This window comes from Cygnus atratus, chromosome 23, assembly GCF_013377495.2.
Source record: "Cygnus atratus isolate AKBS03 ecotype Queensland, Australia chromosome 23, CAtr_DNAZoo_HiC_assembly, whole genome shotgun sequence".
Taxonomy (NCBI): Eukaryota; Metazoa; Chordata; class Aves; order Anseriformes; family Anatidae; genus Cygnus; species Cygnus atratus.
The window spans coordinates 2,052,922-2,075,074 of NC_066384.1; the positions used below are offsets into that span (position 1 = coordinate 2,052,922).

A 22,153-nucleotide genomic window follows, 5' to 3' on the forward strand; every position below is an offset into this window, starting at 1 on the left:
CAGGGTACCAGCACAGTCACTTGTCTTGTTATCGCAGGTGTGTTTCTGCACCAAAGGGAGCCGAGATCACTCCTGTCAGTGCTGCAGGAGCTGGGGACTGTGGCACCTTGGTGGGGCACAGGGCACGTGGCAATGGGCAGGACCCGTGTTGGTGGCACGGTAAATAAGCTGGGGGATGTTACAATAGAAGCTGAATGTTTTCTACTCTTTGCATCATCATCCGGGGGACTGGTTTTGCTTGGAAGGGTTGCCCAGAAGCCCCCTGAATTTTTGGGAGGGTGGATTTAAAACAAAAGCATGGCTAACTCCAGCCTAATCAGAGACACAGAGGGGCTCACATGCCCTGCGGTGCCGGGCAGGGCAGCCCATCCTTCCCAGCAGGGTCGTGTTTCTTCACAGTCTGATATCCGCCTGCTTGCTGGGAATTGAGGAGAAAACGTCTGATTTACGGCCAAATTGCTTGAGCGAGCTGCTGCCCCGCTCCCACGCTCCCGGTGACTCCCGCGCCCCCAGCGCCTGCGGGGATGGTCAGGGCCCCAGGGACGCGGCAGGGGCACGGATCAAAAACCGGGCCAGGTCCCAGCCCTGGCAGGCGACCGAACGCCTCCATCTCGCAATGCCCCATTCAAGACCCTTTTAAAAAGACTTTGAGGTTTTTTTCCGACGGCGTTCGGAGGCTGCGTGCTCCGCCGCTCGATTATTTCCTTTATGGAGGACCCGAGGTCAGGCCACGGGAAGTCACTGGGGGTTTTCAGCATTCACGTGTGGCACCAACGGGGACGCGCAGGCAGGACGGGGCGCTCGGGGACCCTCCCAGAGATGCCAATGATCTGGGCAGACTCCAAGGGTCCTGCTCCAGCTTGGGCATGAATTCAAGGGGTGAGCTCAGGCATATAGCGGAAAAGGGAACCCTCCTGCAGGGACTAGGAGCAATCCTGCTGCTCAGACCACGGCAAAGCCTGGCCACGGATGGGAGACTTGCTCACAGCATGGCCGCCCAAATACCCAGCTGAGTGCTGCAAAACACGGGGTGTTTTCCTTCCCCACCCAATTGCCGTGGGGGAAATCTTCTGTCTGTGTCAAAAGGCGCTGAACTTTCTCACCGTGGCAGCATCGCCGGCCAGGCTGGGAGCCTCAGGGCATGCGGCCCCTCCTGAAATGCCCAAATTGCAGCCGAGGGGCTGTTGGGGTCTATGGGGTTTGGGGGAAGGGAGGCAGGTGCTGCCCCAGGAAGGCATCAGACCTGCTGGGTGGCTCTCAGCTCCTTGCTTCTTCCTTCTCTCAGGCCACAGCCCCCAAATTCCTGCCCTGGCTTGTGGCTTGCTACAAAACAGCTCAAATTCCTGATCCTGCCGATAGGTGCCCAGGGCTGGGTGGGTTCCTGGCTGCTCAGGGAAATGTGGGGAAATGGGCGCCTGCGCCTGCCCCTCTGGGCTGCGCACCCCCAGACTCCCATGTCAGCGCCCCGGTGCCATTTCCCCTCTGCCTTTGGGAGAAGGGGGAAAAAGCCAGGAAGGGCTCAGGGTTGCGGATTTGGCACAGGGACTGCAGCCAGGTGCCATGGTGCTGCGGTTGTACAGGCACAGGAGTAAGCCACCAGGACAGGGAGAGGTGCCCTGGAACCCCACTGGGGTTTCCTTGGGGCTCCCCAGCCCCCTGCTCCCCACCGTGCCCCCAGCCTGCCCTCCCCCAGCTTTGTTTGACCTCCTGGCGCAAAAAAATGCTGCAGGGCTCCAGCATCTCAGGGAGCAGCTCCTTGTCTGCCACGAGTGCCCTGAGCAAACCTCTCAGAGCATCAAGCACCCACAGGGCTCTGCAGCTGGGAGGGGACCTAGCACGGTGCCGCGGGGCTCCAAAGCCACGGGGTGCTCAGCCTGGGGCGTGCCGGAGCGATGCCAGCCTCGGGCCAGCCGCAAGGCCAGGTAAAACGCAGGCAAGCGGAAACACATTCCTGCCTGGGCCACCATATTCCTGCCTGGGCCACCACATTCCTGCCCAAGCCATGTCCAGAGGCATGAAATGGGGCTGCTCAGTGGGGAGAGGCAGAGTGGGGACATTTGGTGCCACTTGGCTGCCTGGGCAGGAGGGTCTGACCTCCTGGGAGCCCCCGGTGCTCTGGGAGAGGCGTGTTCCCCTTAGGGACATGTCCCAGGTCCCCAAAGGACGGGATGGGACATGGTCAGCAAGGCAGAGTCGCTCTGCAGCCGGTCACTGTCATTGGGTTTGTGCCAGCCTTTGGGAAAGGCCCTGGCCGGCAGCGCAGGGCGGTGGCCGTAGGATGCCGTAGGTGGGAGATACCGATGTTCTCGGTATTAGTAAGGCAAAAGCGTTTTAAAAATAGGTTAGAGTTGCATAATTTGTGATTCTTAGCAACCGGTGCTGTTGCCCCACTCGCAGCGGGTGCGGCTGGGGCTGAGGTACGGTGAGAGCCCAGTGCTGGCTCCCAGCCCCCTGCTCCCTGCGGGTCTGCTGCGGGTTCACTGTGCTCAGAGCCCCCGGGCACGGGGCATCGCCTGGCGGGAGCCGCGGGTGTCACCGGGGGAGGAATCCAGCTCTGTCGCTCTCTCTGCAGGATTTGACCTGCCTTTATTATTCAGCCTGAGCGTGTGCGTGCATGTGCGCAGACAATAACCTCCGCGGAGCTGTTTGCCAGACTCACCCAGGTGCTAGGAGCAGAACAACTCACCCGCCTGCTCCCGACACACACGCTCAGCTCTGCGGACGAGACCCGAGCACGCAGGGAGGCTGCAGAACACGCAACCAGGAAAGGGTTTCCCCGCTCCAAAAGGAAGTCCTGCTCCCTCTGGCCACGTACCCACAGGGCAGGTACATCTACCATGGCTGGGGCGGAGGTTTTGGGGGGACATGAACCCATCAATGCTAAGGGGGTGCAGGTGGGAGGTGTGTTACAGCCGTAGCTGGGGATGTGGTGCTGCAGTGGCTGAAGCTGGGGACTTTGAGCGATGCCAAGATCCCAAAGGTGGTGCTGGGGACTCTGCCCCACGGGGCTGTGCATGGTGGTGCACCCACAGCCGAGCACATGCACCCAGGGAGGCGATGCAAGGGGCACGGCACCCTAAGGAACAGCAAAGGCCACCCCATCTCTGCTTCTCCATCCTGCCGCCTACTCCGGGGACCAAAAGATGCAGAGCCCCGCTCTGTTGCACTCACACCCCGGGCAGAAGCCAGGCACTTTCAGGCCCAACGCCCTGCACCCACGCGGGGCAGCACCCAGCAGTGACGCAGCGGGCTGGCACGCAGCGGCGCTGGGTGCTGCTGAGGGAGCTGGGCTCTGGGGGAGGCAAACCGGCGCTGGGGGCAGAGCCCAGCACACCTGGAGAGCAGTCTCTGCTCTGCCTGGCCCCCAGCCAGCACCAGCCGGGCCGTGGGGCTTGCACAACGCTCAGCACCACGCCCCGTGGGGCTCAGCTCCCTCCCCTCTCCCTCCTGCCCCGCTGCGGACCCATGGCTGGAGCTGGCACCGGGCTGAGCTGGGCAGGTGGGTGCTGGGTGGATTGGTGCCAGGTAGGTGGGTGCTGGGTGGGTGGGTGCTGGATAGTGTCACCCATGGAGCCCCAGGAATTTGGGGAATTTGCAGATGGCCATCTGGGGGGCTGATGAGAGGGCTCTGGTCCTTGCAGGGTGTGCAGGGGTGACGGGCTCCAGCCTTCGCTCGGCAGCTTTTGGGTGCGGAGGGGAAAGTGGCGGCTCCCTGCTCCTGGTCTTAGAGCTGATGTGGAGGAAGGGCTGGGCTTTCTCCCACCCTGGTGTGTGCTGCTGGGGGTGGAGGCTCTGCGGGGCTCAGATGTGGTGCAGAGGTATGCGGGGATGAGCAGAAGCACTGCCCTGGTGCAGGACCCCTGGGCACGGCACCGTGTACCCGAGGCTGTGCTCCTTGGGGCGTCCCAGCACCAGCAGCACAGGCTGGCCACGCACACCCTCAGGGCTGGGCTCTCAGCAGCCCCACGGGCTCCGGGCAGCGCTCGAGGCTCTGATCCTTCCCCACAGCCCCGGGACACCATGCTATACTGCACAGCCCTGCCCAGATGTAAGAGAGCAGCGAGGGGACCCTGAGCACCCGGCTGTGATCACGCCACCAGCCATGCCCCGAGCCGGGCACTTCCCCACCCCCAACCCCCGGTAAGCGGGGAAGGAGCCGGATTCTCTTGCAGGTATGTCTTGGAGGGTCCTGGGTTGGCAAGGGCAGCACTTCTTTGGGGTGTGGAGTGTAGAAATGTTGGGCTGGCGATACCGGGAAGCGTCTCCACTGGAGCCATGGCTCCCACAGGGAGCCTCACCCCTGTGCAGCCATGCAGGCACCGGCTGTTGCCAGTCCTTGGGAGGCTGCCGTGGCTCGCAGCAGTGGGGCTGACCCCTGGCAGGGCTGGCAGGGGACCCGGGGCAGCCCCAGGCTCTGCCACAGAGCCATTTCAGCCAGCACAGAGCCTCGGGGCTGCCGGCAGTGCCGTTAGGCCCCTGCCTGTCCCAGGAGCGGGGTGACAGCCGGGGTGACAGCCGGGCTGACGTATGTAGGCTCTCACTTTCAGCAGCTTTGCTCCCACCCAGGCTTGGGTTCCCTTGCACATCGCCTACAAGAGAGAAAACTCGCGTGTCCTGCCGTCCCCATCTCTGCTGCAGCTGCTTCCCCTTGGGGCTCTCAGCTTTAGCAGGACGCAGCAGCCATTTAGCCCAATTCCCCCAGGTGGAAACTGGCCCGAGTGGGGCTGAGACCGGCAGGGTCAGAGTCTGACATCCCATGGGAAGAGCTGTGCCTCCCTGCTGTGTCCCATGGGGAGCCCTGCCAGCTCAGCCCAGCTCCTGCCAGGGAGCTTCCCCCGCTAAGTGACTAACGGCACCCGTGGGGCTCCCCGAAGCCTCCCCTCCTTCATACCAGGGCTCTGATGTGTCTCAGGCACATGCAGCGACGTGCCCTGAGTGATCACACGTCAGTCGGTGTCTGGGTGTCCCACAGCCAGGACAGGGGCTGGCAAGGCTCTGCAGGGCTGGTGCTGGTGGCCTTCAGCACTTGCCCCTTTGGGCAGCGAAGGAGGACGCGATTGGGGGATGGAAATGCAGGGTCCCCTCCTGCCCCCATCCTGAGGGGCCTGCCAGCTCACGGGGCTGCTTTCAATGCCTTAAAGCTGGCAAAAGCTTTTTAAAGCTCACGGGGCAGCTTTAAATGCCTTAAGGCTTTACTCTGCTGAAACACCCAGCACCACACGCAGCCCTGTCATCCTCCCAGGGCACGGCCTCTCCTTATTTATCCTGGCCCATTCCGGGGAATTTTGTTGCCAATTTATACCAACATACGCAATCGGGGACAGCGGGTGGCAGGGACTTTGCCAGGCTGAGCATCTCTTACGGCAAAGCCTCTATCAGAGGGAAGTGCAGAGAGGTTGAGTCACATCTGAGCGTCACCGTGGGAGCACAGGGTCAGCCACGTCCCCATCAGCCCAGGCTCTGCGTACACGAGTGGGGTTGTGCCCCGTCCCCAGTAACGGATGGGGGAGAATTTGGGAGGTCAGTGGGGTTACGAGGGTCCGGGCCCTGCTGGAGCACAGCAGAGGAGCTGCCCCACTGCTGTGTCCTCCAGCTGCTCTTTCTCCAGGTTCCTGACTCTGGCTGCCACCAGCGCCGGTCCCCATGGATTGGAAAACGCTGCAGGCGCTGCTCAGCGGGGTCAACAAGTACTCCACGGCCTTCGGCCGCATCTGGCTCTCCGTGGTCTTTGTCTTCCGCGTGCTGGTCTACGTGGTGGCAGCCGAGCGCGTCTGGGGGGATGAGCAGAAGGATTTTGACTGCAACACGCGGCAGCCGGGCTGCACCAACGTCTGCTACGACCACTTCTTCCCCATCTCCCACATCCGCCTGTGGGCCCTGCAGCTCATCTTCGTCACTTGTCCTTCTCTGCTGGTCATCATGCATGTGGCCTACCGGGAGGACCGGGAGAAGAAGAACCGGGAGAAGAACGGGGAGAACTGCCCCAAGCTTTACAGCAACACGGGCAAGAAGCATGGCGGGCTGTGGTGGACCTACCTGCTCAGCCTCTTCTTCAAGCTTGTCATAGAGATCCTCTTCCTCTACCTCCTCCACAAGATGTGGGACAGCTTCGACCTGCCACGGCTGGTCAAGTGCTCCAATCTGGTGCCTTGCCCCAACATTGTGGACTGCTACATCGCTCGGCCTACAGAGAAAAGAGTCTTCACCTATTTCATGGTCGGGGCCTCCTCCATCTGCATTGTCCTCACTGTCTGTGAGATCTTCTACCTCATCTTCAAGCGGGTTGTGCAGAGGGTGCGCAAGTGGAAGAAGGCCACCAAGCGCTCCGTCAGCTACAGCAAGGCCTCCACCTGCCAGTGCCACCTCAAGATGGAGGAGAAGGAAAACAAGTCCCAAAATAGGTGTGTGGCAGCCCTGCGGGCCTCGGCTACCAACCTGACTTCGATCTGAGGGGGTCGTGGAAGGGGAAGAGGGAGGGAGAAGTGTCCTGACGTGAGCCGGGGGTGACGGGCCCTGCGGGTGGCCACCAGCAATGCCAGCACCAGACTTTTCAGCTTGGTGGCTCTATAGGGGAGGGTGACACGTCAACAGGAACTCTCCTGCTTGGTGGCCCCATGGGAACAGGACTGGCGTGAGGCCATCAGGGGCACAGGGTAGGTACTCGGGTGCAGGCTGAACTGGGACACGCAGTGACACGGGCAGCGGATGAGGGGGTCCCTGTCCCCCACCGGACAGGATGGACACCACCAGGACTCATGACCATGGGCACGTTCACGGGGTGCCCCAGCAGCAAGGGCACGCGTGGTGGTGGCAGGGTGCCTGCTGCCCGCGGGCACGCCTGAGAGTGTCTGTTCTTTCCACAGAGGAGAGGAGCTGTGATCTCCCTTGCCCCACCCAGCTCGCCTTCCCCTTGGACCATGAGTTTTTCAAGCCTACACATTTCCCAAACCCTGGAGATTTGACCCTTTATGAGAAATGACTGACCCCAAGAAGGTTCCCCAAGAGAGGAGCATGGGGTGCCCGAGAAGATGCAGGTAAGGCGAGGGCAGCTTCTGAGCTCTGCTGGCTGCACACGGCGGTGCTGCAGGGCTGGGACACCACGCCGACACATGGACACGGGCCACGAGCTCCAAAAAGCAGCCCCCAAGCTGTCCCCAGTGGGGACGAAGCCTTTGCACTGGGAGGACACAGGGGACTGGGGCCAGCATGGGGGAGCAGCCAGGGGCTCCGATGTCCAAGAGCTTCTCTTGGGTCCTCCCGTGGTGACAGTCATGGTTTGCTGTGCCTTGCATACACACAGTCCCAAGTGCTGTTCCATCCATCCTCTTTTTTTTTTTTGTACCAAGAAACAAAGAATATCCTGGGTGCAGCTCCACGGCCAGAGCCTGCATCGCTGCCTCCTTCGTGCTGCCAGCGTGAAGGTGCGAGCCTTGGTGTGAGCTCTCAGCGCACCCGAAGAAATCCCCGACAGGCAGGGTTCCGGGCTGCTGCCAACTGATTGTTCGTCCCCATTTGCCAGTACCGGGGCAGGAGCAGCTTCCCTCTCTCTGCTCATGCAAGCACCTTGCTGACGTCCTGCCCAAGTGGCTTTTCTGGCTCTGCTGCTTCCCTCCATGCCTTTGTACCCACCCCTCGGCTCGATAGATGTGTCACTCACAGCATTAGCTGTGAATCCAAGGGGCCAATAAATGTTATGCTGTTTGTGGACATTGGGATCTGCTCTGCGTGCTGGAGGTTGCAGGGGTGAGGAGAGGTGAGGGCTGAAGAAATGCATTTGCAGAGGTTCCCCAGGAGCCTGTGGCCAGGGCTGGCAGGTCGAGCCCTGGGCCGCTGCCTGGCGGCCGCCTGCTCCCCCAGCTCCTCTTGTCACACATCGTTACACTCGAATTCACCAGAACTGCATGCCGCCCCCCCCCCCAAGGAAATCAAGGAGGGATCAGCATCAATTATTTACTAAACCTCGATAAATATTAAAATAAATAGAAATGATTTTCACTTAATCTCTCCTTAAACAGCTCTGTGCGGAGGGGCTGTTGGTGTTTCTCAGCCCCAGCTCCACAAATGTCTTGCAGCGTGTGCTACCACGGCTGGGGCTCCTGCTGCTGGCTGGGGGACGTGTCTCTGTGCTGGGACATGGGGTAAGTGCTCCCAGCACAGGCTGCTCAGTGCCGTGCCACTTGTGGCATCGTGGTGCCACGGGGCACCCCACACCAGAGGAAGGATGCTTCGGGATGATGCACATCATGGGGTGTCTGACTGGGAAGCACCTCTGGAACCAGTGTGGGGTCTGTTTTGGGGTGTCCTCCCTGTGGCTGGTGTGGGTGAAGCACGTGCTGGTCATGGTCCTGCCGGTGGGTAAAGCAACGTGGGAGCCGGTGCACCCAGAGGTGGGGGCAGCTCCATTTCCTTTGTGGTTCTGAAGCAACCAGAGGTGATCATTTCCTCCCACTGGGGGCTGGCAGGGTGCGGAGTGTCCCTGAGGACAGGCGCCAAGCAGGGACACGTCACGGCAGGGGCGGTGGGAAGGGGTTAGCGGTAAACCTGGTGGGCTGGCTGGGAGACGGCGCTGGGCTTCAAAGCACCCCGGTGCCTCGGCACGGGGCAGCACGTGGGTGTTACCCGAGGCACGGCAATTATGTTCTATTAAACATAACGATGCTGTTCCGGCTCCACCACCCTCTGCTCAGACCTGTCTGCAGGAGGAAATGCCACGTCTCGCTGCAGGACAGGCAGCAGCTCCCTGGCCTAGTTTCTGCTGACATTGCCCAAGCCCAAATCCTGCCACCCCCAGCCGGCCCCGTAAAGCCTGTGGTGACCACACCAGCCCATCGCCGCTGCTGCGGGGGCACAAATGGAGTCCCCCTGACCAGCAGGACTTCAGTCAGTGCATAAAATACCAGCTTCCACTCACTGCTTTCCTGAAGCAGAGGCTCTCTGCCAGCCCCTCTCAGGTCCCCTTGCTCGGAACAAAGTCCCCGCTGCCACCCCAGGGGCTCCCCGGCCACCCGCTGTCCCCGTCCCCACGCCGGTGCCACCACGTCCCCTGACTCCAGCCCCATTCTGCACCCTGCACGCCCCGTCCCAAAGCCTCCATCGAGCCCAACCTTTGCCTAAAACCCGACGGCGGGGTGCAGCCCCCCTGAGTTTGCTCAGCACCGGGCAGGAGCTCGCTGAGCCTCGGGGCTGGAGCTGCGGCGTGGCTCCAGCACCACCCAGTGCCCACGCAGAGCACGGCCCCGCTGCCCCACGGAGCGAAATCCCTCGGACACGGCCCCCCTGGACACCCCCCGGGCTGGAGCATCCCCAGGGGTCCCAGGGTCCCGAGCCCTGCGGCCTCCGCCGCCTCCCGGTGCTGCCCCCCCGCGGGATGCTCAGACCCCAGCCGAGCACAGGGAACTCGGCCCCCCCGCTCCCCCCGCAGGATTTTGGGGGCACAACGGGGCTGGGGACACCCGGGCACGGCCGATCCCACCGTCCACCTCTCCCTCTGCCCCCGCTGGAGCAGCCGGACCCCCTCTTTGCCCCCCTCAGGTTTTGTCTCCTCATGACCACGGGGGGGTTTTCGGTCCCCCCCCCAACCTCTCTCCCCCCGGCAGCCCCCCCGGGAGGTGCTGGCCGTCCCCCCCCTCCTGCTCCCCCGTCCCGGCCCCGCTGCCCACACCTGCGGCGCTCTGCTAAGCCCCGGCCCCCGGTTTCCTGCCCGCGCTCCTCCTCCGGCTCCCCCCGGCCCCCCCCCGGCCCTACACGGCCACAGCCGCCCGGTCCCGGGACAGGCGGGACGAGCGCGGAGCTGCGAGGGTGAGCGGGTGGGTGCCTGGGGGGTGCGTGGGTTAGCGGCCCCCCCGAGCCCCCGGTCCCCCCTGGGAACTGCACCCCCCTTGGGGTCACCCCTCCCCTGCCACCCACTCCCTGCTTTGGGGTCACCCCTTCTCTGCTTGCAGCCCCCTTTCTGCTTCGCGTCCCCGTGCCGCCGGTGGGATGTCCCTTTAACTGCCCAGCTGGCACCTCTGGGTGCTTAATTGGCAGGGGTTAATTAGGAGCCAGCACTGGGGCATCTTCCTCTCTCCCAGCTGGGCTGCAGGGCTGGGTTCCTGTGGGGCGATGCAGGACGGGCTGGCTGGTGGCAGGGGGTGACACTGGGACAACTGGGGGTCCCAGAGCAGGTCTGGGTCCGTGCACGGTGAGTGGCTTTGGGGTGGTTGGGCTGGTGGGTATGGGGGAGCGATCTGGGACTGGGGTGCTATCACCCCCCAGCAAGGGCGCTGGCTGGAGGCTGTCCCCTTGGTCTGGGGGGCAGCCCCCCGGGTGGTGGGGTGGCTGCTGTACCCGAGGGGTTCGTGTTCGTGTCCCTGTGGCTGTGCTGCTTGCTGCCTTTTAGTGGAAGGCTGTAGGGCAGGGGGATTTGGGCAGCCCCTGGCCAGCGAGACCTCTGCCAGGGCAGCCCCGAGCTGTGGGTGCTGTGGGCTGGGTGCTGCTGATGAATGGTGAACTTCTACGGGGTTTCTTCTCCCCCAGCCCCATATTTCCATGCTGGGCAGTGGGGTGGCTCCTTCATGGGCACCCCGGGAGCTGGGCAAGCTCTTGCCACGGGCACAGCTTTGCCGCTCCCTTGTACAGCGGGGGAGGTGAAATTAGGGACACCGCGGGTGGTGCAGCCCCATGGAGGTGTCTCACCGGCCAGTGCTGCCTACTGCAAAAGAAATTCAGCAAAGAAATCCTGCCGGGCTCCCTCCCTGTGGTGTGCCCCGTGCGATGCTCTGTGGTGGGCTGGCTGTGACGCTGCGGAGTGGCTGCATCCCGAGAAAGCCTTGGGTTTGTGCAGCCCTGGCTGCCCTGAGCTCCCCAGTGTGAAAAAGGAGATTTTTAACTTTTTTTCCCCCCTCCTGTCCCTTCTTCTGCCAGAAGCACGAGGCTCCCTAGAAGATGGGTGACTGGGGGTTCCTGGAGAAACTTCTGGACCAAGTCCAGGAGCACTCGACGGTGATCGGGAAGATCTGGCTCACCGTGCTCTTCATCTTCCGCATCCTCATCCTGGGCTTGGCCGGCGAGTCCGTGTGGGGGGACGAGCAGTCGGATTTCGTGTGTAACACCAAGCAGCCCGGCTGCACCAACGTCTGCTACGACAAAGCCTTCCCCATCTCCCACATCCGCTACTGGGTGCTCCAGTTCCTCTTCGTCAGCACCCCAACCCTCATCTACCTCGGCCACGTCGTCTATCTGTCCCGGAAGGAGGAGAAGCTGAAGCAGCAGGAGAGCGAGCTGCGGGCTATCCACAGCAAGGACCCGAAGATCGAGCAGGCCCTGGCAGCCGTGGAGAAGAAGATGTCCAAGATCTACGTGACAGAGGACGGGCGGCTCAAGATCCAAGGGGCGCTGATGTGGACGTACATCGTCAGCGTCATCTGCAAGAGCATTTTTGAGGCTGGCTTCCTTGTCGGGCAGTGGTACCTCTACGGCTTCTCCATGGTGCCCCGCTATGTGTGCAAGAGGGACCCCTGCCCGCACCAGGTCGACTGCTTCATCTCCCGCCCCACCGAGAAGAGCATCTTCATCATCTTCATGTTGGTGATGGGCCTGATCTCCTTGGTCCTGAACCTCCTGGAGCTCTTCCACCTGTGCTGCAAGCACCTCTTCAGCACCATCAAGAAGGTGTCGGTGCCAGCTGGCCCCAGCCGGGACACCTTTGCCGACGACCTGGCGTCGGGTCCGTACCCACCCAAGCACTACCCGTTCCTGCCCATGGCCGGCAGCCACACGCCGCCCTTCCAGGCCTACAACAAGCTCTCCAGCGAGCAGAACTGGGCCAACTTCCACAACGAGGAGAACCTGGCGCTCAGCAGCCCCAGGCCCCTCTCGGACCCCTACACCCCCAAGGCTCCCGAAGCCCCAGCCCTGGAGGAGAAGCTGTGCAGCCGGCCTGGGAGCTCAGCCTCCAAAAAGCAGTACGTTTAGTGCCGGGCTGGCCCTGGCGGGTTGGGGACTACCTGTGGTCCCCAGCTGAGCCCTGCTCCGGAGGATGTGGCTGCCCACCTTTGGGACCCGATGCTCATGAACTCGGCTGGGTGCTCCCCGGCCCCTGAGCAGAGCCTCTGCTCTCTGTTTTCCCCATGTACGCTGCGAGGAAGGAAACCACGCGGAAACCTCGGGCTGTGCTGGGACGGCGTGTCCCCGGTGGAGGGCTAGCTCCTGCCGTGGGAAAGGGAGCAAATCCCTGGGGATGGGCTGGGATGGGGGCCACGGACTGTCCCCAGGGCTGTGCCTGGGGGTCTCCTTCCCCCAAACTGCCCCACGGGACTCAACAGACCCCCTGGCAGTGCAGGAGTGAGTGCACAGCTGTGGGAAGCCGCTCGTGCTGGCCATCAGCCGTGTCCTCTTCCTGTGACCCCTGGCAGAAACCCAGAGCTGCCAGCGTCTCGTGGGGGGGTTTTGCTGCAGGAGCTGCCCCCATCCCCATGGACTGTGGTGGGATTAACCCTGTGCAGCTCCACGTTGTCACCCTGAGCACCCCGGGATTGTGAACCCCCCCATGTCCTGTCCCCGGACCCTTTCCCACGTGATGTCTCTAAGTTATTTTTAACCTGCTGGCCCCAGCACGGAGCTTTCTGCCTTACGGGTGCAGCCGTGCAGGGGAGTTGTGTCCAGCCCGGTGGTCCTGGGGGAGGAATAATTAGCCTGGCAGTCTCTGGTTTGGGGGGGTTCCTGTTTTAATTACTTTGCACTAGTTATCTCCTGCTGTGGGCTGGCGGGGGCAGAGGGACTGACCGCTGCCATGTGAGCGCTCGTCCCGGCTCTCCCAGCCCAGCAAAGCTGTGACATGAGCAGGTGCTGCAGGCTCCTGCCCCTCCTGGTGCTCAGGACCAGGGTGTGAGCACAGGATAAGGGCATCGCTCCTCTGTTCTCTTTCCTTTCCCCCCCCTGCCCGGCTTGGAGTGTTGCGTCTTGCTGAATAAAGTTGGATGAATGAAAACGTGGAGAGTGCTGTGCCTGTGCTTTGTGGCTGGGGCAGGGATGCCGACATCCCCAGGACGATGGGATGGGGGTGAGGATGTGCCATGTGAGCTCTGCTAATTGCTCATCACCAAAAGCCAGAACCTCCCTGCTATAGTACCCTGTCCCCCTGAGCCTCTTCGTGGTTTATCATGGGGCATTGCAGTGCAGGTTCTGGGTGAAGCAGAAGGGTTTTGAGTGGCCCAAGGCAGAGCTCGGCCCCATAGCAAGGGCCTCTCGCCCTCCTGCCCTAGCTCTGCTGCAGATAAACCTCGCTGAGGCTGCGGAGCTGCTTGCTGCTGAATAATAGGTGGAAATGAGCTGCAGATAAAGGCACGCAACGCGCGCTGGGGCTGTGTTTAGTTTCCCTGGCCAAGTAAGCCCAGGGCAGAGCCTGCTTTCTGCTGAGGGCCTCTTCAGAGAGGGTGGGACAGACTAAAAATACCCTGGAGAAAATGAAATATGGGTGATACGGGGCGATATCGCTGCCATCGGCTACCAGAGGAAGCGGAGAGGGAGGCACCCTGCCGCGCTGCGCCCAGCTGGGGCTGTGCCCAAGCCTCTCCTTGGCTTCCCACCCCACACTGGGATGGGGACGCATCTCTGGAGGGTGCCAAAACCCCGGGCACGCTGCTCCCTGCACCCTCCATCACGACACCAGGGCAGACCCCTCCACAGGGACCTTCCCACGTGGAGACCCCCAGGACTGGACCTGGGCTGGCTCCCACCAGGCATCAGCAGAGCCACGAAACCCCGCAGCTCCCCACGCTCAGCCAGGAGGAAATGCCAGTGTGAAAGGTAATGGCGCAGCCATGCTGTGGCCCCGCAGCCTGTTTACCCGCCGGGCAGCCGCTGTTTTCTCCCCTCGCCTGTCCCAGGCTGATATTTTTGTTGGCACCGGGAGCGCATCACGCTTTTCCAAACAACCCTGCAAGGTGGAAAACAAGACGGCCACGAGCCCCCTTGTCTAGAGGCAGCAGCCAGCAGGGTCATGCGTGCCCAGCCATGGGGGCTGCAACAACACGGCCCCGCACGCTGCTATTGTTCCCGTGTTGGGACAGGGGCAGCCGCAGTGACCCCGCGCCGCCGGGACCTGCCCTCGGCGCACGCCAACAACAACAGCCAGGGCTCACCTGCATCATGGGGCTGGGGCGGCCTCGGGGCCGGGGTGGGCACGAGACCCCCCCTGAAGGTGGGCAGGCGGCCCTAAGGCAAATAAAAGTTTGGAGCTGATAAGAGCGCTGGCTGGCCCGGAGAAGCCCTTTCGCAGAGCCCAGGGACAGATAGCGGCGGGACGGACACACGCGGCCTTTCTCACACCTCCGCACTGCCTCCTGAGTAAACAGGCTTCTCCGGTCCCTTTCTGGGAACTGCACTCACTGGCCCAAAGCCCGGTCCTGTGCCATGGTGCTGAGCCCTGCAGGGGCAAGGGCAGGCGGGGGGCAGCGGGTGAGCAGCTCCCCATGGGCAGCTGTGGTGTGGCCGCTTTTTTAGGGTGCTCACACACACCACCCCCCCCGGGGCTGCTGCCGCTAGGACAGGCACTGCTTTCACCAAGCTGCTCTTGTACCCCCACCTAGGAGCCTGTGGGGTTTATCCCAATCCGAGGCTGAAGGGATTTTCAGAGGTGCAGCCCCCAAAAATTAACCCAGAGGGACACCTCCCCGTGCCGTGCCCAACGTGCACGCTTTGGTCCATGGGTGCAGGCAGCAGCGTGGGGCTGTTTCTGCACACACTAAAAGAAAAGCGAGTGCCCAGAGAGCGATGGGATGTGTTCAAGGGCAGCAGAGAGGGGGAGAGGGCACTGTCAGCGGGACGTGCACCTGAACTGACCTCCAACAACCTGAAGCTCGGGATGCACAGACATGGGTATCCCTTGGGCACGTAGCCATGCACCCCCAGTGCCATGCTGGCAGTTTTTGGGTGGCCACTCAGAGCACCTCCTAATCCAGGAAGAATTTGGGGGCAGCTTTCCAGCCCTGGAGAGGCTGTGCACTTCCCAGGATCCCAGTTCCTGCTGGGGCCATTGCTCCAATGCCAGCCCCAGCCCCCAAAAACACTGTACCTGCGACAGCCCCAGGAGCACGGGTTTGCAGGGAGCATCCTGCCCTCTGCTTGGGGCCAGGCTGGGTCCCCCACACAGCCCAGCCCCGGACCGGGGAGAGGAGCAGTGCGAGGGCTGCCACAGCACGTCCCGCTGCAAGGATCTGCCTGAGGAGCTGGCTGAGCACCAAGGAGTTTATTTTTAAGCTTTCCCAGCATAGAGAAAAGAGCAAGCTTCTAAATCCGACTTGCTCACAGGAAGAGCGGCGGCGGCGGGAGCAAAATTGCAGCTGGGAAGGGAGGAAGGGCAGAGGCTGGGCAAGGTGATGCCAACTGGGGCCACAGCACGGCCCCCCTGGCCCATGGGGACCCGGAGATGGCCAGGGCAGGAGCAGTCGGGCCCCTGGGTGCTCAGTGGGGGCTCAGCTCTGCCTGCAGCCCCCCCCCCCCCCCCCAGCCAGCAGCACCCTCCTGAAGCACCCCGGAGCCCCAGCACCCACCACGGAGGCAGCACCAAAGCAGGGCACAATCCTGCCCTTGTCGGCCCCGCCACCAACAATGCACAATGAAAGCAAAGCAGCCCCCAGACCCACTCCCTTCCTTCCCCCGGCGCAGGGCTATATTTAGCCCTCCACGCATGGGCACGGCAGACAATGCGGCCCCCTCGCCCCGTGTGAGAACCGCGGGCGAGAGGAAACGCATTCGACAGCCCCAGCGAGTTCAGGCATCCTGACATTGTCCATTCCCTCTGGCCACCTCTGTGTGAGCAAGCAGCAGCACCAGCACGGCCAGCAGCACCCGCAGCCCGTGCCCACCCCGGGATGGGGGTCTGGGATCCAGCCCCGAGCTGTGGCCACACAAAGAGGTGACACCGAGCGGGACATGTCCACCAGAGCTGTCCCAGGCCAGGGCTTTGGGGAGGCAGCTTGATTTAAACCAGAGCTGCGCCTCTCTAAAAGCACTTCAGAGCTTTTGCTGGCTGTAGGAAAGGAGCCGGCAGCAGCGATTTGTGGGACTGTGGGCCCTGCAGCGAGGCTGGGATGCTGGGAAAGGACAAAACCGGAGCCTGGGAACACAGCCTGGGCTTACTGAGACAGAGAGCAGCGGTCCCCAGGGGCTGCGGGGACACGCCGGGGAGGGACATGCCGTTTGCTAGCCAATGCCCCTGGGGTGAGCACACCTCTGTGTCTCGGGGCTGCCGGCACGTCCCGGGTGCCCTGGGGTGACAGTGCTGCTCCAGGACAGGACACAGCAGTGAGAGTCCCTGCAGGCCCCCTCTTGTCCAGTCTCGTCCCACAAAGCCACACCGCTCACTCAGGGCCTTGCTGGACGGGGAGCTGAGGTGCTGAGCATCCCCCGTGCCACCGCACGGTCACAACATCCCCAGCCCCGTGCAGCTGGCGCATCCCCGCGCTGATCTAAGCGGACATCCGCTGCGGCTGCCCAGGTGTGCTGAGCCGTGCCGAGCAGCTGGGGGGGAGGCTCTGGGGTCCCCGTTCTCCCCCCCCCGCCTGCACACACAGCAGCTGGTGGGCTGGGGAGCAGCGTGTGGAGGGCAGGAGAGCTGCCTGGCTCCCCGTCTGCATCCTGCCTCCGGAAAACACAACCTGCTCCTTGCGCGCTGCTGGTGATGGACCCCCGGGAGCAAACACAGCCCTGGCCAAGGCAGAGGCTCAGCTGCTCTCGGAGCTGGTGGGGAGGAAAAATGTGGACGAGGCAGGGACAGAGAGCCCTGAAACAGCCGGTGGCCCCAGTGCCATTCCTGCCCTTTGAGCTGGGCACCAGCCCCTGCCCTGCAGCACGTGGGGACACTGGCTGACACCGAGTGCTAAGCCTGGGTGGGGGGGGGGGGGAAACCTTGCTGGGGAAGAAGGGCTGTGAAGTCCGTGCAATTTTGTCTCAGGAGTCGAGCGCTGGCTGCGTGGTGCTGTGCACAGACCCAGCCGCACCACCAGGGCTGTGTCCCAGGCACGGTGGCATTTTGGCAGCTGCTGGCTTTACTCCCTGCTCTGCAGCACGCTGCGAGGTGCAGCCAGCCTGCTGCCACACAACTCCTTGAATTCAGACTCCTGGTCTGACGACAGGAGAGCATCCTCCTGCAAAGCTCCAGCCTCCGCACTGGACCACAGCAGCGCCTTGCACGTGAGCGGCTGTGCACGAGCTCCCGTAGCCAACTTTTGCCATAATAGTTTATTCAACAACGCTTCCGCTCGCTCCTAGAGAGCCCCTGTGTCTGCCTGCCCCGTCCCTCGGTGCTCGCCGGCTCCTATTCTTGTCCAGCGAGCGCTTCCCGGGCAGCACATTGTTGGGATTCAATGGGAGGAAGGGTGGGTGTGCGGTACCGAGAATTTAGGAGAGCTGGGGCACCTTCCCAAACTGTGGCTGCTCTTGGGGAAGCCCCAGCACCTAAGGGGATGCTGTGGCTCGTCCCCACTGCAGAAACCAGCTGGAAATGTGGAAGCACTGGCAAGGCAGCACGGTGGGCGCAGGGAGCAGCAGAGGCTGGGGCTGCCCAGCCTCGGTACCTGTAGAGCTGCTGTCGGGGGGGCCCCGTCCTTCCCCAGCATTGTTTCAGCGAGCCGAGTGGGCTCGGGAAAGGAAATGGGCCAGCGAGGCCCCAACAAAGCTCGATTGTGCCCTGCGGAGCTGAGCCTGAGAATGGGCAGATCAATCGGCTATAAACAGCCAAGGGAGCCGCGCTGTCGCGGGGTGAACAAAGGGATTTCGGAAGAAGTTTCCGAGCTGGGTCCGCCTGGTCCCAGCTGGGGGAGGGGGGCGAGGGGACCGTTCCCACCCCTGAGCACAGCAGGGACCAGCATCACCCCAGCCAGGCTGGGAAAGGCAGAGGCCAAGTGTAGGGGCCGCTAGGTGAGGGGAACGGGGTGGCAGCAGGGCATGGGTCAGCCCTTTCAATGCCCCGATTCCTCCTGCACCTTCTGGTCTGGGTAGCACTGAGCGCTTGTCGAACAGGCAGCAGACACACAGCTCCTCCCGGCTCTGCCTGCCTCAGCTCCCTTGCAAACAGCTCCGGCCGTGAGTTCCTGGCGGCGAGCTCGGCCAGAGGGCAGAGAGCCAGCCCCGAGGAGAGCAGGTCCGGAGGTAAACAGCCGGGGAGCGCAGGCAGTAAAGCTGTCAGCGGGGCAGGCCAGAGCACGGCAAAATGCTGAACTGGCTGCTGACATCAGGGCTTTGCGCGAGACACAACAGATTTATCGGCCTCGGGAGGGGAAGGCCAGGCTGGGGCAGCAAGCAAGGCCTCGCTGCGGGACCAGGGAAAAACAAAGCCGGGAGGGAGCGATAACCCCAGTGAGGGCCCGGCACGCTGCAGGCAGAGCACAGCAGCAACACGGCGGGACAGGCTGGGGGTTTGGTGCCACCGTGCTGGGAACGCTTCCGAGGCTCGAGGGGACACCACCAGCCCCATGCTGGCTGCAGGTCCCCAGTGCTCGCTCCCCAGCACAGAACGTTCCTCCCCCTTGTCCCTCGGGCCCCCACCCAGCGCTGCCACCACCCTTCTGGTCTAGATAAGGAGGCTGAGGGGAAGCAGTGACGTGACCGGGGGAGCCAGGAGGGAGGCACAGCAGCAGCGTGGGCTGGTATTTTGGTGCTCCAGCTCCTTCCTGACCACCACTCCTCCCTGGCTGTGCCAGGCACAGCCCAGCTACAGCCAGGACACCACTCTTTGCAGAAGGGGGGCTTCCTGAAAACACCTGGATCTGAGGCAGGGTTTTGGCCAGGTGGCGATGCAGAAGAAGACACAGAGGCCCAGGACTCACAGAAGTTTAATCTGGCTGTTCCTGTACAGGGCAAGGGAGCTCCTCGTTCTCTATACATCTGAGCTTCATGTTGGATGCAGTGCCAGGACGCCCACCTCCCCTGTCCCCCTTTCCTGCTGCAAAGCCCTGGGACGATGCAGAGAAGAGCTCCCAGATTTCCTTCGATGCTCAGGCTCATGGTGACAGTTCAGTGCTGCAGTGCTGCGGTCTCTAGCAAGCCAGTCTGGGTTCACAAAGAGCACAGAAAGCTGGAGGCAGGATGGCAGGCCCTCCTCGCCCCCACAGTCAGCCCCCAACCCCACGTCACTCAGGTCCAAGCGCACTTCGGAGAGCAAATCCCTTCTGTTTTCATGCCCATGAAGAAACCAAACCTAAAGCGACGTGGGTGGAACCAGGCCAGGAGGGTTTTATGTATCAGGGGCCAGGACAGGCTGAGGGCTGCCAACTTCCACATCTCCAAAGCATCCTCCCCATCCCCGTACGTTATGTGGGATGGGGTCTGGCTGCCGTCTGTAACACATCCACAGGGTGTGCAAACCCCGAGCCCTCCTGGGAGCCCAGGGAGGGTGAAGTGCAGCAATGGGGGCAGCATGTGGTCCAAGCACAGCCAGGTGCACGGGGGTCTGGTTGAAGGCGTGCCGGTGACAGAGGAACACCCCCAGCACCACACTGAGGGACACGGCCCCCATCCAGCTGGGGGTCCTCGTCCTCGCCGAGCCCCCCTGGCGGGACGAACACCTTCATTAGCTCTTTTCGGGGCGGTTCCTGTTCAGCACCGCCCGGGGGGCGAACTCCAGCTTCTCCTTGAGGCTCACCACCTTGGTCAGGTCCTTGCCCGCGATCTCCTGCAGCTTGCGGTCCTCGCGCCGCTCCGAGATGCTCTTCTCCTCCTCCTCGGGGGGCGGCGGGGGGCGGCCGCGGAGGAACCACTCGAGGTGGTAGCCCACGGCGCCCACCACGAAGGCCACCGGGAAGGTGACGTAGGGCGCGTGGGTGCGCACGGCCGTCCACAGCACGGACCACATGGCGACAAAGGGGACAGCGCCTGGCACGACGGGCACGGACACGAAGCTCACCACCGAGACCCCCCAAGCCCGGGGCTGGCCCCCGTGGTACCCCCCGGGGCCTCCCGTTTAGACCGCACCGAGCTCCGGCCGGGTCTGGCCGCGGCCAGCGGGAAGCGGGAGCCCCGGGGACCCCCCCAACCGGTGTCCCCCGGGGTCGGGCAACCGGTACCGGGCCCCCGCGGCCCCTGCGGCCCTTGCTCACCTGGGCCCGGCCGCAGCCGCCGCCGCCACCGCCCCTTCCGCTGCCGGCGGCCGGGCGAGGAGGCGCGGGGCCCGGCGGGGCGGTGCTGCCCCCCGGCGGCCTCGGAGGGAGCCGCGGCGTTGGAGGAGCGGCCGGGCTGGGGCTGGCACTGGGGGAGGGACGCGGAGGGGAGGCCCACGGGGAGGTCGTGGGGAGAGGAGGCCCCGGGGGTACCCGTGGCAGGCCCACGGGGGGAGACCCATGGGCACCCCTGCGCTGCTCTCCCAAACACAGGGGGACCCGCGCCTGCCCCAGACAGAGCCCGTCTCCCGCCCCACAGACCCCTATCCTGCCCCACGGAGCCCTCTTCCACCCCATGGACCCCTCTCCTACTCCGCAGACTCCTCTTGTACTCCACAAAACCCTCTCCCACCCTATAGAGCCCTCTCCCACCCTATAGAGCCCTCTCCCACTCCATGGACCCCTCTCCCACCCTACAGACCCTTCTCATACCCCACAAACCCCTCTCCCACCCTACAGGCCCCTCTCCCACTCCATGGACCCCTCTCCTTCCCCACAGACCCCTCTCCCACCCCACAGACCACTCTCCCATTCCACGGACCCCACTCCCACCCCACAGACCCCCCCATAGCCACCCCACAGACACGACAGGCACACAGACCAGGGAAAGGCGAGCTGGGCACCAGCCACGTCCCCGCTGGGAGGTGGCCGCTGGCCCCAGAGTAACCAAAGTCGTCTTTATTAATTCCGGCGGTTTTGTTACAATAAAAACGGAGCCACGTGTCACGGTCACTGTACAGTGCTGGCAGGGCCGGGGGGCTCGGGGGGGCTCGGGGCATCCCTTTGCAGGCACATCGCTAAAGCTACGGCGTGGAGGCGGCAGGGCCGGGCTGGGGGTGGTGGCTGCTGGCTGGGGGGCTGCGTCCCGGGGCAGACCCCCCCTCCTGTCACCAGTGTGTCCTTTGCAAGCAGCGGCCTGGCTCTCGCTGCCCGTGGTGTGGCTTCTGTGCCCCCACTCCCCCCCCAGTAAGTGACACCCAGGTCTTTAGCACCGTCTTCTCCCCAGGGTACAAAGCAGCCTCCCCAAAAGCATCGCCCTGCCGCTGAGCCACCCACACCCCCTGCTGCAGGGGGGCACAAGCTAAGCCCACCCGCCCCAAAATCCTGCAGGGTTGCCCCAGGCCAGGGCTGGCCATGGGTTTGGGGAGGTGCCCAGCACCCATGGGAGCTCGTGGGCAGGGTGCTGGCGTGGATGGCGTCCTCCCCTCCTGCCACCCACCAGGACAGCCTGTGGGGAGAAGGGGGCTTGGGGAGGGCAGCCCTTGAAGGGGTCACAGTGCAGGCAGGCGTCCCTTTGGGGCAGGGGCTATGGGAGTGGGCAGCTGGGGCTGTTCCCTTTGGCAGCTGCTCTCTGAGGGCTGGCAGCATGGATACACCACACCCCTGCCCTATGTGGGCTGTGCTCAGGGTGGGGACACCATGAACGTGCTCAGGGATGGGGACAGATGCAGCATCATCCCTGAATTCCCCAGGGAAGCACCCGTCGGGGATCTCCTGGCTCTGTGCACAGAGGCAATGGAGCTGGAGCATGAGGGCTGTATCCCGGGATGTCCCCTGTCCCCACAGGGCACCAGGGACATGACAACCCCATCTGGGGTGTCCCATCCCCGCGGAACACCGGCAGCTTGGGGAGAAGGGGGGAACCCTGCAGGGAATTTCCATCAGCCCCACACTGACAGCCCTGTCCCCGTGTGCAGGGGATGCCGAGGCCAGCCCCGGCCAGCAGCTCAATGCCCGGCGTGCCCGCTCTGCTGTCCCCACACCAGGGCACTGCATGAGCCCGGCACTGTGGGGTCCTGCATGAGCCTGGGGAAGTCTCCCCAACACTGCCGCCTCGCTCGCACGCCCTGCACCAGGTCAGAGAGTCAAGGGGGAACCGTCTGCCCTGTCCGCGAGGTGCTCCAAGCGTGTGGACAGACAGATGGACAGACAGATGGGAGAAGGGGGCAGAACGGGTGCAGGACGCCAGTGCTGATGCTTGGTGCGAGGGAAGCGGGGCTGGGAGTTTCTGCTGCTCT

At 63.5% G+C, this 22,153-nt stretch overlaps 3 protein-coding genes across 4 annotated transcripts; 2 read left to right on the forward strand and 1 right to left on the reverse strand.

Moving 5' to 3' along the window:
• The first annotated feature begins 5,643 nt into the window (after positions 1-5,643).
• On the forward strand, positions 5,644-6,450 carry GJB3 (gap junction protein beta 3). The gene has a single exon (XM_035562146.1). The coding sequence runs from the start codon at positions 5,644-5,646 to the stop codon at positions 6,448-6,450; it is 807 nt and encodes a 268-aa protein (XP_035418039.1).
• Positions 6,451-9,756: 3,306 nt separating this feature from the next.
• Positions 9,757-12,970, forward strand: GJA4 (gap junction protein alpha 4). Of its 2 annotated transcripts, none has more exons than XM_050715221.1 (2): positions 9,757-9,798; positions 10,903-12,970. In XM_050715221.1, exon 2 carries the CDS (start codon positions 10,924-10,926, stop codon positions 11,950-11,952), a length of 1,029 nt encoding a protein of 342 aa, XP_050571178.1. In that variant the 5' UTR covers positions 9,757-9,798; positions 10,903-10,923; the 3' UTR covers positions 11,953-12,970. The 2 variants fall into 2 exon arrangements, with proteins under 2 accessions (XP_050571178.1, XP_035418008.1); XM_035562115.2 differs by lacking the exon at positions 9,757-9,798 and adding an exon at positions 9,801-10,180 and having other exon boundaries at positions 10,903-12,963.
• Positions 12,971-18,794: 5,824 nt separating this feature from the next.
• Positions 18,795-20,136, reverse strand: SMIM12 (small integral membrane protein 12). The gene is made up of 2 exons (XM_050715179.1): positions 20,076-20,136; positions 18,795-19,851 (listed from the first exon to the last, which is right to left on the reverse strand). Exon 2 carries the CDS (start codon positions 19,829-19,831, stop codon positions 19,550-19,552), a length of 282 nt encoding a protein of 93 aa, XP_050571136.1. The 5' UTR covers positions 19,832-19,851; positions 20,076-20,136; the 3' UTR covers positions 18,795-19,549.
• Between the last annotated feature and the right edge of the window lie 2,017 nt (positions 20,137-22,153).